At 49.1% G+C, this 15,616-nt stretch overlaps 1 protein-coding gene across 3 annotated transcripts in view; it reads left to right on the top strand.

Moving 5' to 3' along the window:
• LOC128914614 (uncharacterized) overlaps nucleotides 1-15,616 on the top strand; it is a 229,292-nt gene that overhangs the window by 184,019 nt on the left and 29,657 nt on the right. For all 3 annotated transcript variants that reach the window (XM_054213844.1, XM_054213842.1, XM_054213843.1), the window contains exon 10: nucleotides 6,705-6,836. In XM_054213844.1, coding sequence (XP_054069819.1) covers nucleotides 6,705-6,836 — 132 coding nt within the window. The remainder of the gene's footprint in view (nucleotides 1-6,704; nucleotides 6,837-15,616) is intronic.

The following is a 15,616-nucleotide window of genomic DNA, read 5'->3' as shown; positions in this document are numbered from 1 at the left end:
GATGTCCATGTAGTGGCCAGAAGGATGCCCAAACCCCCATAGTACTCAGAAGTTAACTATAGTATAACGCAGGAAGAGAGCAAGAGCAGGAGGAATCAAAAGCAGTGCCAGATGCTTAGATCTGCACAGATACTCTCTTTAGGCATTGCAAACCCAAGCCGATGACCTCCAAAATCCCCACTCAGCTGATGTCTATCTATAGGACATGTCTCCCAGCACACAGGCCACCAGGGGCTGATTTCTTACCCAGCCTGAAGGGGTTCGAGCTCTCATCTTCTATGTGTAGGTAGTTACGGAGTAGAAGAGGTCTTTCCTGGTATGTCTCTCTAGCCTTTTCCACTCTGTGGGGAACGTGCGTGTATTATCAGGGTCAGAGAGTAGAAGACCACGACTCTCAGTTCATCTTCAGTGGAGAACGCTGCTGAGAGAGAGCGACCTGCTGTCAGCTTTGTGCTTCTACAAATGCTTGTCCAGTTTATGTTGAGCGCTCACTGAAACCCACAGCGCTACTCTCCCATCTTTCGGTGGCCCTCTTCCTGCTGTAATTAGAGTCTGTACCCAAAAGCGCTCCCTTTCTGTCCCTCTGTGTGTCACGGGGGCTTCCTGGTCTCTCCGGCTGGCACGGCAGTGCAGACGAGCGACAGCAGCATGGACCCGGGGTGTGCAGCACAGTCTTCCTTCAGACGATCTGAAAAAAACACTGAGAAAGCAGAAATTAGGGGAAAAAAAAAATTACCAGTTCAGGGTTTTCTTCCACCAGAAATCCAGCCAGGGCACGTGATGGAGATAATCCCTGATTCCCCCTGTGTGTTGCCCTTGGTGAATTACTTCAGCAGGAACCAAGGCTAAATGTTTAAGCACGTTGAAATCTTTCGTTTGGAGAAATACCTGGTTTTCCTCAGCATCTCTAGACTAACGATGTTGACTCTCTGATTTGAAATTGCATTTTCATTTCTAAATTTACCCGTGTGTTGCAATGAAGTGTTGGAAAAAGGGTTTTCTAAAGAAGAAAAAATCCAAACTAAACAAGAAATATTTAGTGAGTGAATATTTGAAATGTTCTTGTATTCTATGATTCTGTGATTCTATACAAAGTATGTGTACACCTTTTCTTGCAAGGAGAGGGTGTTGTTGGGAATGTATACATATTGCTGATCCTAAACGAATAGAAAAAGCAGGGGGCACATCCCAGCTAATTTAAGCAGAAGGGATTTTACTGAATCCCATGGAGTTGTGCCTGTGTGTTTCAGGAATCGTTTTTATCCCTTCAGATTTTCCGCATGGCCCCGTGAAGGTGAATTTCAGGGTCGGTGTTGGAAAAATGTGAATGTCCTTGAGTTGACCAAGGCCAGATATTTATTTTTTTTTTCCCCCAGAAGTCACGTAAGCAGGGTCTGACGGTTTCAATTGCGAGTGGGACCAAGAAAGGGTGGCCTGGCTCTAGTGGCAGCAGATAAGCGCGCTGTGGCAGCCAGGGCGGGGAGTCTTAAGGAATTATTGGCAGCTTTGGCAGCTTTATACAAGTAATGACTGAGCAGAATCTTAAGGGAAGATTCTGATCTCACCGACTGCTGTAAATTAGAAATAATCCCAATCACTTTGAAATGCGGTCCTGTATAATTTGTAGGAATGTGGTCTCGACCAAAAAGCCTGGGCTGGACTGTTGCCACGTATGACTCACTTCTTTATTTTGTAACCTGAATTTCCAATATATAAACAGACCCAGAGAGGTGCTGCCCCTGCCTACACCGAATTCTCTAGTGCCTTTTGTCCTTTCAGTTGTTAATGTCGCAGAATGTAGGGCTTCCACCGCCTCCTGCCGAGGCCTTTCGATGTCTGAGAGCTCTCCTTGTTATGAAGTGTTTCCTGATGTTCAACCTCTATTTCCCTTCTCAGCGTCATCCCCTCGCTTGTAGTTAAATACCCTCAGATCAAAACAGTGACATTTAAAGGCAGGCAGGCAGAACCGGCACGCAAAGTTAGCTGGAGCGGGTTCAGAACAGCCTGCGAAGTCTCCTCTGGATCAGACTTCAGACGGGGCAGGCAGAGCCCATCCTGGGCAGCCTTTACGTGCTCAGCCCCATCTCGTGCTCCTGCCCTCTGAGAGTCACAGACTCAAAGGTTTTAGTGGGTAATAGCTAGATACATATACACACACACGACAGTACTACAAAGAGATGATTTCCACAAAGCCCATCATCGTTTCTAAGCCCTTGCAAGCGGCAGTTTGGGCAGTGCTGTGTTTACAGGCACACAAATGAGGAGGTGGGAGTGAAGGAGCGGGGTCCGTCCCTGCCATCCTCTCTCTGTCTGCTCCTGGGCAGCCGTCGCTGGATGGCCATCCGAGGAGCATGTTCTCCTCTCTCCTGCCCTCCCGAGATCTCCCACAAGCCCACGGAGACGTGCTGGTGTGGTGCTGCGCTGCTGGCCCGCTCCGGCCCTGCTCCTGGGCAGGGTTTGCAAGTTGACCATTTGCTTGGGCACGACTGTGGTGCGACCGCACCCTCGCTGAGCGCCCATTGCAGGTGATGTGGAGAGGGAAAACAGATCTGCGCTTTGGCAGACCTCAGAGTCGCTCCAGTCTATGCCATTTCATCCAGTGCTCAAACCACGTCAAAACAAAATGAAGCAGCGATCCCTGCAGCGTTTCAGGCTCCCTCTCCGGCCCTCGTGGGAGCTGCCAGCAATGCTTTCCTCCCTTTCAGCCCAGGTTTTTCTCCGAGGAGGGAGGCGATGTGGCCTCCATTCCCTGTGAGGGCATCTATGGAGGTCCCCAAGCCAGTGGCAGGATGTTTGGCACAGGAGAGAGCCTTGCTCATCAGCCTGGATTAGTTGTAACTGGCTATTTAAACAGATTACTTTGGTTAATGTAGATTTCTAGACATTTCTACCAGATTCCCATGGGTTGTCACTTTGGCAGGTTTCGAGAGTATTAAATTTACATGAAGGGAAAAATATGTATAATCGAGAAATATAATGAGCACTGTCCTTTTAAATTTCTTCCCATTCTTGTTATTTACGGGTCCTTTAAATCAAGACTTGGTGCCCTTAATTATGTAATACATAATAGTTGGCCTCAACCTAATATTACGTTACTGAATCCAAGAATGACATGAAAAAAAAGATGCATGCAACCAACGTACTGTTTCCAAAGTGAGGACAGCCTGATGAGAAATCCTCCTGGGAAAAAAATTGCATCAGGGACTGAAACAGATTCTTCTTTTTTTTTCTTTCCCCAGCAACAGAAGGTATCGAAAAATGAGCCTGATGAAAAGGACAACATTTCTCTTGCTTTCCTTTTTCTGATCTTTCTGTAGCCCAGAGTGCTAATCAGCCTGTCAATCTCTAATTAAAGAACAGCAGTGTCAGGCAGAAGAGAGCCCTGCTCGCTGAATGTTAACGAGAAAAGGGGATTTTGTGCCCAGCAGTGACAGCAAAGAGCCGTGTCGGGAGGTGGGCTCGGGCGCAGGGGAGCGGGTCGGGTGGGCTGAGGAGCGTTTCTGAGCCTGGGGCAGCGTCTGCTCAGGAATGGCTCATGGGAAGGAGGAGCGGGGCAGACGGGGAGGCGTAACGTGCTGCAGCTCGCAGCGCCATGCCCTTCCTTCTTACCTTGCTGCTCCCAACAGCATTTGCCGCTATTGACACTAGTAAAAACCCTTTGGTTCCTCCCACTTTCTCAGTACAGAAAGTGGTGGTCACCTATAGCACAACTGGGGAGCTGATGATCGACATCTTTCCGCAGCAGCAGCAGAAGAGCTGACCCTCTGCTGCAACACTCGGGATTAGCCCTAGGACTTCATATGTCATTCTAGCGCTGGCAAGCTCGAGGGAGCATGAAGCACACGTCCAAGCTAGATCTGGGTGACCTTCTGCTCCCATTACTGCACACTAAGTAGTTGGACTCTGCCTGCGACTGCATGAAGAAAAGAGGAGTCAGCTTGCTTTTGGCTGCCCTTTGTATGCAACAGGATGCACAGTGCGAACCCCTGACGCAGGCTGCGGAGGGCTGAGGTGTTTTATTATAGGCTTACAGGGTAACTCAAGTTGGAAGAGACCTCAGGAGGTCATCTGCTCTTCTCTTGGCCATTTTGCTGCTGTGCTCTGCTGAAGTCAGTAGGACATCTGCCAGTTCAGGGTAACCAAAAGTTCATCCTCTTCCTTTTTTAACAGTATTTCTCTTAACTTACAGAAGGGTATAGACAATCCAGCCTCTCTAGGAGTTGCTTGGGGAAACATGGAAAATAAGATTTTTTTCCCAGTTTTGTGTAGGATTGGAGGGATCCAGGCGTAGGACTGGCTTTAGAGAAGGACGGGGAGAGGCACTGCAGAGAGCAATGTCAGGACCAAGCACCACGGCGTGCTGGGGTGGTGGTGTTAGCAGTGGAGCAGAAAAGCAAACGCTCCCTCCTTCCCCGCCACTCTCCAACTGACCCCGTGAGCCCCCCCGGTAGGGACACTGCCCTAGCAGGAGGCACTTCATGCTCTTCAAAGAGGTGGTCCAACTGTGTCGGGACAAAAAACTGCCTTTCAAGGTCGATTGCATCAGCTCCAGGAGGCTGTAGCGGCACAGCCACGCTGGTGTGGTGCTAGGGCCCCCGAGGGCTTGAGGAACAGGCAGGGCCGTGGAGATGCTGCTCTTGGGGGCTGAGGGCTGGCCAGCCCTGTGCTAGTCCAAGACTATTTGCAACATATATTTCCCGATTTGCTAATCCAGCAGTGGAAACCATCTATTTCTGGCCTATAGACTGTACGTATAAATTGTTTTCCCAACATAAAAAATGCAGTACAAATCCTATCATTTCAGATGTGAATTTTTTTGTTTTACATTGCTTGCAGGGACTACACAGTTTGCATTCGGCTAATCAAGTAGAAGTGTTTACCGAGTCCTCTGTGTGTCCTCAGGCTTGAGATGCTACCACAGGAGTAAAAGACAAAACTGGCTATCTATTTTTAGCAGCTCGCCTCTTCTAGGCTCGCCCCCTCTCCTAAAAGCTCACATCCATAGGCTTGTATGAACCTTCTTCGTATAAGCTCATGTTTAGGCAGGAAAGCCCCCAGTTTCTGGAGCTGGTGTGTTTTTCTTCAGAGGCTTCTTGTTCAAGAGCTTGTGTATGCCTGAGCTGTCGCAGCAGCACACGGGTCCCCGGATTCTGGCCAGGAGGTGCCACAGCTGAAATGGGACCCCGACACCACACTCTTGAGATATTGCGTGATACATGGCCCATCCCTTCTGAGAACGACCCTCTGTATTCCAAGGGAGTTATCCCTAATTAGGCCTTCAGGTCCCACAGCCACCCAAGTGAGATAGAGAGGTGGATAAATACCTCGCTAAGGCGATTTGAAAGGCCGTGCTGCAGCATGATGATGCAGCGACTTAATGAAGTTGCTGTTGTCACAGGGCCCAGGGACTCAGGCACTTGCTTCCAATCAATGCTGAGAGGTTAATTACACATTTACCTGAACAGCAGTCTGAAATCCTCACCAAGAAATTAGGAGTGGGGATGAGTCTTGGTTGCTTTGGCACCTACAAGTGTGAGCAGTACCAGAAAAGCGTCTCTATCTAGATGCCCCCCGTAGCTGGCTGAACCTTTACAAGCTGTTTATTGAGATTTTGGGATGGTCTTGTCCCAGAAATTGGTTCTAGTTTGGCATCAAAGCCAGAACTGCACTAGTTTCAAAGCCAAAAAGAAAAAAAAAAAGCTTTTCTCTCACTTACTCCTGAATCCTGCTCCTTACCTTTTAGCTGAGGGCATCCTGATCCCTTCTGTGGTGTCTTGGGGTGAGAGACACTGAGATGCCCACAGGGCAGGTGGTGGTGAATTCACCCATTCTTAATAAATAGATTTTAATTAACTTTTTAAAAAGTCCAGCTCATCCCAATTAGTGGAGGGTGACTGCATTTGTTCTCTCGGAGAGTGGGAGAGCGAGTACTGTGTTTTCAAGACCATCTGCTCATGAATCCTTAAAAAAAAAACGGAGAGGAAAACAAGCGTTAGCTGGAGGCAGAGAAAGGGTGAGGGTGTTCTGGCAGCCAGCCGGGGAGGCCCTGCCAGCCTCGGGGGGGGGTGCGGGGGGAGGCTGCTGGAGGGTCCGGGGTGGTCCTGACAGTTTTTTGGAGATAGGGAGCTCTAATGAGCTACGGGAGAAGGGATTGTAATTGCCTGAATGAGTGGGAAGAGAGGCAACAATCTGGAGGGATGAGTTTTGGCAGCCTCCGGGGTGGGGGAGTTGATAGCCAGTGTAGATAACTCTGGTGGCTGGCCGGAGATTTCGGGAGGAGATGTGCTGTAGGATGCTATTTTAAAGGGAGGGGGTGCCAGGGAACTTGTGACCCTGAATACAAAGTGGCTCTGTTGTGGGCAGGAGGAAGAGGCTTCACTCTCAGGATGCCACCAGCACCTGCAGCAAGATCCAGGGTCTGGGGGTACCTGGAGAGGGGGGAGCAGGGACAATGTCTGGAGCAGCAATGTGAACCATGATGACTGTGCTTGGAGTGTCCACGCTTACTTTAGTTATTTCCCTTCCTTCAGAATTATCCCCTATCTGCAGTTTCTGGTCTGAAGTCAGGTGGGGTGGCTTTGAGAGCTGCAGAAGGGCCAAGATCTTATTTAATTATTGCTCCTCCCCATCCTGCAAAGCGAAATGTATCCTGTGCCCTGGCTGGGAGCAGCGGTTCACTCGGCCTCATTCTCTGTGCCCTCTAGGGAGACGATATCTTGGACCGCAGCTCAGAGTTGATCTACACGGGAGAGATGTCCTGGATTTACCAGCCTTATGGACGGAACCAGCAGCGTGTTTTCTTTCTCTTTGATCACCAGATGGTTCTCTGCAAGAAGGTAAGGACATCCAGGGAGAAAGCAGCACGGCTGAGGACATGCTGCAGACAGGCTTTCCAGTCCAAAGTGGGTTTTAGGGCAAGGTGGCTGTTTGCTACACGTGCAGAAGAGGATGTGGATAGCACTGAGGAAGAGCAATCCACAGGCTAGAAATACTGAATTACAGGATGGTGAGTATACCGTGATAGAGGGATTTTTACGCTCATAGCAAACCCAGCCTCCACTTGTTCGTTTCACGCCTTTTTCTCAGGTGCCCTTTGTTTGGCTCGTTGCCTCCCTTCTACTTTTGGGTTTTGGCTGCAGCATATGATCTGGGATTAGATAGCCCTAGAATTTCTATATGAACTATGAAGCCTGGCACTTGGGCAGACAACTCCATTACTGCATTAAAATGACAATCATTGCCTCTCCAAGAATATCAGGCAGCAGCCTGGTCCCTAGCAGGGTATATCTGCTGTCACTTGGTGAAATGCATTATTTTAAGCTTCATCCTCCTGTAGGTGCTGTGCTGGATTTTATAGGGCAGATCTCTGCCATGAAACCCGTTCTGAAGGTAGAGAAAGGCAGTGGAGAATACCGATGCTGATGTGTTGTAGTATTAATGGCAGCAGGTGAACTGTGTTTCGGAGCAGCTGTGCTGAGCAGCAGCAGCATCGCTGTGTTCCTGTAGTCCCGCTAAGGTGATCCCTGCTCATTAGCGTCACAACTGTTCGAAGTGAAGTGACAGAGCTCACGAGTCCTGGCTGCCTCTGTCTTCTGACAGACCGGAATTCGTTGACGTTTTCACTGCAGCTATGCAGGTAACTGGGCAGAGGGAGTCCCCTGGCCCGACCTCAAGTGGGAGCGAGGGCGAGCTGCAGACGTCTCCGGCCAAACACACCAGGGCTGTGTCCCTGTCACATCTCATATGCTAAGGAAGGGTTGAGCGAGACCCGCACCGGGTGGCAGCCCTCTGAGGAGTGCCCTGCTGCCGCAGGAAGCGGCGTGGGTGGGAGCGTGGGTGGCTCCTGACTCACCGTGGCATCACTGCCCGCTGCCGCGGGACACGGAGCTGCGGCCTGTACAGTTCAGTGGGTGGCACTTTCTTCTCCTGAGTCATGGTTGACTGAAATTTTGCCTTCTGGAATGTGTGTGCTTATTTTTCCCCTCCTCGTTGCTGTGCCTTTTTACTTCTTTCCTGGCTCTGTAAAAAAAAAAAAAAAAAAGAATAACCACAGAGCAACAATAACAAAGTCACGTGTTCAGAGAACTGTCAAAATGAGTCTGGAAGTACGCAGCTGGGTTTAATTTTTACTCTTGACCTCCTACACTTTGATTGTGACCCTGAATTTCTGATTCATCAGGCAGCATTCAGTCTGGCTTGCACTGGATCTGATCCAGAGAGGTATCGAGCGTTCCCTTAACTCCTGGAAAAATCAGAGCTGGGTTTTCCGTGGTCATCAGTATGAGCGGAGAGCGTTCAGCAATTCACAGCAGGATGCTGGGGCTCAAAAGGTTGTATCAGTATGCAGAGAGTGTTAGTGTGACACTGTCTTTTTCCCTTATGTATTCAAAAGGCATTTTGGGGGGGGGGGGGTGTGTGGCAGTGCCGCATAAGGGATGCCTTCCCGGGAAAACGCCCCACAGATTTTAGCCATCTCAGAGACAGGACGGTGGTCTGGGTCCTCCTGGCAGAGAGATTGGCTCCATGTCAGGATCCGACAGGCTCTTCTGCCACTAGCCGAGGTCTTGTGGGACAGTGTCCCCACTCACCTTTAAGGTGACAGGGTGGTAACTCATCTGATGAGTCCGATGTCATGGTTCATATCATACCTCATTGTAGGTTCTCCTCCTGCATCTCTTTCTCCAGCATCAAACTGCAGTTGTTCTTCAGAGTGCTGGGGTAGAGGGGAGGTGGGGTTACAGCTGGACTCTGCTGTCTTGGTAATGTTTTCCTTGAACATTGTTAAGAAAGATTGTCTGAGTATGGAATTCAGAGGAATGTTAGCTTCTGTTTTGGGATCACGCATCCTATATAAAATAAATCTGAATGATTTATAGCCTGTGTTGTCTTGACCGTCGTGTCAGGCTTTGCTGTTACAGATGCCAACAGGCAACCATCTAGCAGGATAACCTCTGCTTTAGAGCCAGAGCGCTGTATCCCAGGGCTTCCTTCGTGAAGCACCATTTCTATCAAGGTGTGGGAAGCTTGGGCCAGCCTTCTTTGCCCTGTGCTTTAGGTAGGCAAAATATGACCCACACATCCCCCAGAGCAGGGAGAAGGCAGCAGGTCTGTGGGGGTGCTGGTGCTGCAGCTCTGTCTGGCCAGGGGAGGGCAGAGCACCATGTCCTGGGGTCATCTGCAGCACAGCCTGGTGCCAGGCACGGGAATTCAAGTGCTTGAGAGTGGCGTGAGCTTGCAATATGCTTTCATGTCCCACTTGAGCAAACCCCCAGGGAACTGGAGTTGTCTGAGGCCAGAAGGGAAAGTTTGAGATGTCCAGAAGGTCTCAGAGTTCAGACTGGTCCAGGGCTGCCAGCTCCTCTGCCTTGTGTCCAGGGAGAACTAAGTTCTTTAGAGGTTGCCAAAGCAGCAGATGGAACAGCACCCCTCTTATTCCAGATACAGGCAAGGAGAAGAGTCATGGACAATCTGACCTACGTTGTTTTGCATGAGGTTTGTTTAGTCAATGAGCCTGATCCAGATTTTCAGCTTTGGTACCACTTACGATAGCACATCTCAGTGAATCTTCCTCGTCAGAAAATCTTCTGCATAGGTGGGTTTTGTTCAGATGTAATAAATTAGTAGGTATGGTACATCCCTAATCATGATACAGTCTATTTGAGAATAACTTTACTTTTGAATTATAATGGTTGAATGTTACCTCTTTATTGGTCAAAAGTGATTTTTAATAGAAATAAGGAACTAAAACTCATTCCTTATTTAAATATGTCACAGATACTTTAGTTTGATGAAAGCATGCTAGACATCCTGAGAGGCTCTAGAAAACAAGCACATATTTCAAACAAGATCTCCCACTCCTCCAGATCTTCACTGCAGTTATCTGCATGTCATCCTCACCTTCGTTACCTCTTCTCTCTGTGGTAGATGTTTGCAGCTGCAACAGCTCCATGCTCTTGAATCCTCGAGCATATGGATTCTGTGGTTTGACAGATACCGATACACGAGTTTCTGATGGAACAGATAGAGTTCGATATCATAAGCTCTGTGACAGTTGTGGCTGTTGGTATTCTCTGTCATTCCCTTTGAACTCCATTGTCTGCAAAACTTGTTCCACAGTGGGCTCACGTTACAAAGACTGTCAGATTCCTGCTCACTGGCTCGTGCAGCGCAAGATGAAATAATTTCTATGTGGCAAAACGGGCTGGAATCCGCTTTACCCCGGGAGGCTAAGGTGAGGTCTTAGTGGCGCTTGCTGGTACCGGTAGATGCATGTTAGGTCCAGGAAGATGGTACATGGATTCCTGTAATATCTGGAAAAGTGCTGGTGAAAGCCAGATTGTCTTTTGCTGCAAAAACGTCAGCAGCATTCTGCTCCTAGCCAGCCGATGGGCTGGATTCATGCGTTCCGAGAGAGCACACTGCTGCATGCACGCCGCAGCCCTTGTTTGTGTCTCTCTTAGAAGCTGCTGGTGCTTTGGGCAGGCTCTATGGCTGCTGAGCCCAGGCAGAGTGTTAAAACAGTCTGTCTGTAGCCAAGGTAACCACTCATTTAGTACCCGTTGTTTAGGGTGAGCACTGTGTGCAAAGTAACGTTCCCTCACCCCTGCTTAAGTTTAGATTTCTTCTTAGCGGTTTTGCTCTCAGCTGGTAAACAGTGAAGACTGCTCCAGCTCAACTGCTCCGTGTCCTTTGCCTGGCTCTACAGACAAGGCACAGTCCATACTCTCAAAAACCGTCTTTGTTTCTACCATTTATCTGTTGGATCAGGTTTGGTCCATCAGCTTTACAGGCAGGGGGCCTGGGAAGGTTTTAGCAGGGCTCCTGTTGTGTGCTACCAAGAATTACCATGGTTCTTTTTCCTGCTGATCTGGCCGGTGTTGCCTGTGCCCAAGGAGTAAGGTCTGTTGGCTCGGGTGGTATTCCAGTATCCGGCTATCCGCTTTCAGCAGCAGTTAACATATTTCCAAACAAACCCTGTTTGCTTCGAATGTGGCCTTCTTTCCAGAAGCTTTGCCATCCCTTTCTGATGATGTCTGAAAATGTTTCAAGGTTACAGGGCCTTTTTTTGTTGAGCATCTGGCCAAGACATTTCTGGGAGGGAGGATAACTCTCAGGGTGGTTATTCTGGAGATTATCACCTACTTGTTCCCCTGCTTGATACGCCTGCAGAAGATCATCAGTAATGCCAGGCCAGCCATCTTTACTAGTTGTTCCCAAACATTTCAAGCAAGGTTTCAGCATCTGCCTGGCCTTTTGAAATCGTGGGTGTCCATGGATCTCCGCAGGTTGGAATCACCCCCTTGTGTCCTATTGCTCACTCGTCTTGTAAAGGTGATCTGCTGCTCAGCAGACGGGTGGGATGGACCGAGAGCTGCCCGTGGGAGCACCTCCTTGAACGTCAGCCTCCTTGTTGTCTTCCCACTGGCTGCATCTCCTAGGATTTTTCCGAGGGCTTTTGCAATGTGAGCTGAGCCAAGGGGCTGTCTTTGCAAATGGGCATATGGGCAGCTGGGTGATTACCTGGTTGATGGTTTGTTTGCATGCAAAGAACAGGACGTTAGTCAGTAATATGACTATATTGAACTGTATGACTATATTAACGTGACTGTAATGAACTAGTGATTAATGTAGTTGAGCTGTCAGGAAAGGAGTGATGGCAGTGGTTGGATCCAGCGGCAAAGCTCAGACCCTTCCCTGGTTGCCAGTACAAATTCCACTGCCTCAGACTGAGAAATCCCGAACACGTTTCCATGACCATCACGTCTTGGATAACTGACGGGACTCCAGACAGAGCCCTAGTTTGTGAAAATGAGTGATTATAAAGGGCTGCATTCAAATGTGCTTGACAGATGTTATCTCCGCCAGTATGGGTATATTTGAGTCTTTCTTCCAAGCAGGAGACTTGCAGTAGGATTTACGAGGGCTGCATGAATAAGAGCAGTAGCAGCAGGTGGAGACGCTGACACTGTGGCAGCCAGCTTTCATTTCTGGCAAACATCTTGCAAAGCAACTCGTTTGGGAAAAATTTCACAAACAAAATTGGTTTCCGAGCTTCACAGATAAATCTCCTTGGCTGAGATTGTGCCATAAGAGACAGCACTGGTCACTTCTTCATATCACCACTGAGTTATTTTCTGGTGCTAGGAAGGGAGAGGATGAAGCAGATGAAATGGCCGTGTCAACCATTTCAGTGCTCAATCCGCTGAATAGCGCAGTACCAAGGGGTGCAGGTAGGTGTTGCGGAATACTTCCAGAGCCCGCGTCAAAAGGGGAGCACCGAGTGAGTTTGGCTGTCTGCACTTCCTGACAAAGAGCCACCGGGAGAGCTCACGATTTAGATTTTCTTTGCAAAGCTGGGTAGCTTTCAGCTATTGGATTAATGTCAGAACTCTCCTCATGAATGTTCTGCCTGGGTTTCCTGAAGCAGAGGTTGGGACGTTGGAGTGTGCGTGAGGACAGAGTGGTGCTTTCTTCAGAAGAGGCTGGCGGTTGGTTACCCTAATGCAAAAATGCCGTTTGGAAAGGAAGAAGGGAATAAACTGTGTAGGAAGCAAGCACTGGCCTGGGTTTGACTTACCATATGTCTGTAACCAGGAAAGAGGAATACAGATTCCAGTGTGCTACCCGTAATTACCAAGAAATGAAGTCAATCCTTGATGATGGTAGCATTAAAGGATGTCGCCTTAAAGGCACAGGGTCTACTTTTCTTACCACCCTGAAGTTGAGGGAGTTCGACACAGAGATGCTTTACATTTGCAAATCATAGTACTTAACATCCAGCACTGTGACACACAGCATTAATTATGATCACAGCTTGTTATGTTGGGGGATGCTCGAGGTGCTGATCATGTAATAGTTGAGGATCTTCTTTTTTTCTCTTCTGGGTAATAGTTTGGATTTCCCCAACGGGCTTGAGAGCGCCGTGGCACTATGCTGGAAATGGCAGTATGAAGGGTTAACGGAGTTTCTGCACCAAACTACGTTTTCCTTTCACCAATAGTCGAACAGCTCTTGATGGGGCTCCGTGTGTAGTGTTTTCTGACAGCGCAGAAAGATCAGTGACTGCATGAAACGCGTTTAGTTTTCATTTGCACTTTTTATGTGTCTCTTGTAATCAAGAGGCAATGCAAACTCCAGCTTGCGCTTTATTGCTATTGCTGTCTTCCCCTGAGCTCTCGGAGCAAAGCCGGTTGGATGAGAAGCAAGATGAGACTAGTTTCATAGCAATAGCCAGACAGTCAGCCAGAAATAGCTGTGCCATAGGAGAGAGAGTAAATAAAATAATCCTGTCAAACTCCATTGCAGTTCAAGTTTCCAAATGGGAAGATAAAAGAGACATTTCTGAGCCCTTTTAGTGTGTGAAGGTCTAGTTCCCGTATCGCTTCTGTTAAAAAACATTGAAGTAATCTTTGCACCAAAACAACGGCCCTGCATTTATTGCAGGCTAAATAGGTCTCACAGGGCTAGCCGGAAATCTTGTTTGCAAACACGGAGCAGCACTGGGACAATTCTTATAAATTCAAGTGGTTTTTTGACCCACAAGGAACACTGTTTGACTTTTGCGGCACCTCCCACCCCTTCTCTTTTCCTCCCAGTAACGCAGATCTCCATGAAATGCCATGGTTCGGGTCAGGCCCGGGTCCAGCCTGCAGCAGGGTGGGAAAATGGGTCAGGCTGTGTTTCCCTGGGTTCAGAGAGCAGCTCGGCGGTGTGCTGCACTGGCGGGCAAGGCTGCGGTGGGAGCTAGCGAGACAGCGGGAGATGGGCATGAAGACGACCAAAGAAAACACACCGGCCTGGTCACAGCCCCAAAGCAAAGCGTAAGATGAAGTTTTTAAGGGGCAGTGTTTCCACAGCCCCGCTGACGTGGCCCCGCGTTCATGCCCAGCTGATGAGTCGGTGCTGTCTGTGGACAAGAGGTTTCTGTGGGTCGCCGTGGAGCGTGGCAAGGAGGTCTGGTCCTCCTGTCAGTCCCCCTGGCTAGCAGGGAGCTGAACACAAAGGATGAATTTCAGCAGTTGACAGGATATATATTAAAAACAGTTATGAAAAAGCACTTTAGCTTTCAGATACGACATATTCAAGAAAAGAAAAAAAATCCTTTTAATAGTCAATATAGCCCTGAATGCATTTGTTCGGGGACTCTTTTGCAGGGATGTGCACATTCCAGTTATGTGCCCTGAGAGCGCAGTTTTGCAGGAGGATTTCTTTTCAGGAAGAAATTTTTCACTCTGAGGGGGGTGAGCCCCTGGCCCAGGTTGCCCAGAGAAGCTGTGGCTGCCCCATCCCTGGAGGGGTTCAAGGCCAGGTTGGACGGGGCTTGGAGCAACCTGGGCTGGTGGGAGGTGTCCCTGCCCAGGGCAGGGGGGTGGAACGAAATGGTCTTTAAGGTCCCTTCCAACCCAAACCATTCTGTGATGCTATGACTCGTGCTAATGGGCTGTACTGACCGAAGCAGCGACCTGCAGCCCTTCTGCTGACTCGGGGAGGCAGGAGCTGCCTTTCCACTGCTCGGTGAGCAACAGCAGAGAGGGAAGAGCAGACTCCAGAGAGGTCTCTGGGGCACAGGAGGTGTAGGGAGAAAAATATCAGGGTCAGCCAGAGGAGCCAGCTGGAGGAGGGCAGGAGAAGGCTTTAGATTGTTAGTTGCTAATTCAATGGTAAAATCCAGAAAGGGCTGAATTTAGAGTCCTTCACAGGCTGTGTTTTCTTTTCTGGTCAGGGAACAGGTTTAGCCTACTCATGTAGCCATACAGATATGTAAGATGCTATACAACGTACTCCATGCCTAATTTATCACTCCTGTAATTGCAGTGGGTGTAAATTTGGCCCACAAGCGAAACCTCAAGAGCTGAAAATCTAACTCTCCTCCTGCTGTGGCCTTTCAGCAGCACAATTTTAAGCCTCTGGGAGCAAACTGGAGAGACCAGAAAAGCCGAGTGACGTGTCTGCAGAAGGGTTTCCCATCTCTTCCTGTTATTAGTTCTTTGGAAACACACTCGCCCTCGTCTCGCTGCTTCGCAGCCAATGTGACTGGGCTTGAGGTGGAACAAGGCATCAAAATGCCACTGATGTTCCACTAAATACATTGAACGAAAATAGCATTTCCACATAAATGCTTTCGGCTCCGGTCCTCCCCCACTCGGATCCCACACTGCAGCTTCGTGGAGCTGGCAAGGATGAATCAAACGTCTCTTTCCAAACTCAGGAGACAGACACTGCTGAATAATTTGGCAGGAATCTGCCGACCTCCCCAGCACAGCTGTCCTTGTGCAAGAGGAGTTACGTAAACTGATATCGCAGAGATTTCGGCTGCTCTTCCCATGGCAGCCCCTGGGGAAACGTGTAACAAACAATTTGGCCCGTCCTGGGAAGTCTGCGGTAGGAAGCGGGTGGCCGAGGTTGTGTGGGGGAGGTGGTGGTACATCCCCCTGTCTCTAATACGATCCAGCCCTCATTGTGTGCTCAGGTTGCGCTGTGCAGACCCCATTCCCTGCTGCTAAAGGCTGGCTCAGCCCGAACCGCTGTGTCCGACAGGGTGATGGCAAAGCTCACAGTCACTGGCATCCAGCCGCTTAGCAGGGCTCAGATTTATTTTCTGATATCAAGAATATTT

This window comes from Rissa tridactyla, chromosome 9 (genome assembly GCF_028500815.1).
Source record: "Rissa tridactyla isolate bRisTri1 chromosome 9, bRisTri1.patW.cur.20221130, whole genome shotgun sequence".
NCBI lineage: Eukaryota > Metazoa > Chordata > Aves > Charadriiformes > Laridae > Rissa > Rissa tridactyla.
This window is presented reverse-complemented; position numbering and strand designations above follow the sequence as displayed.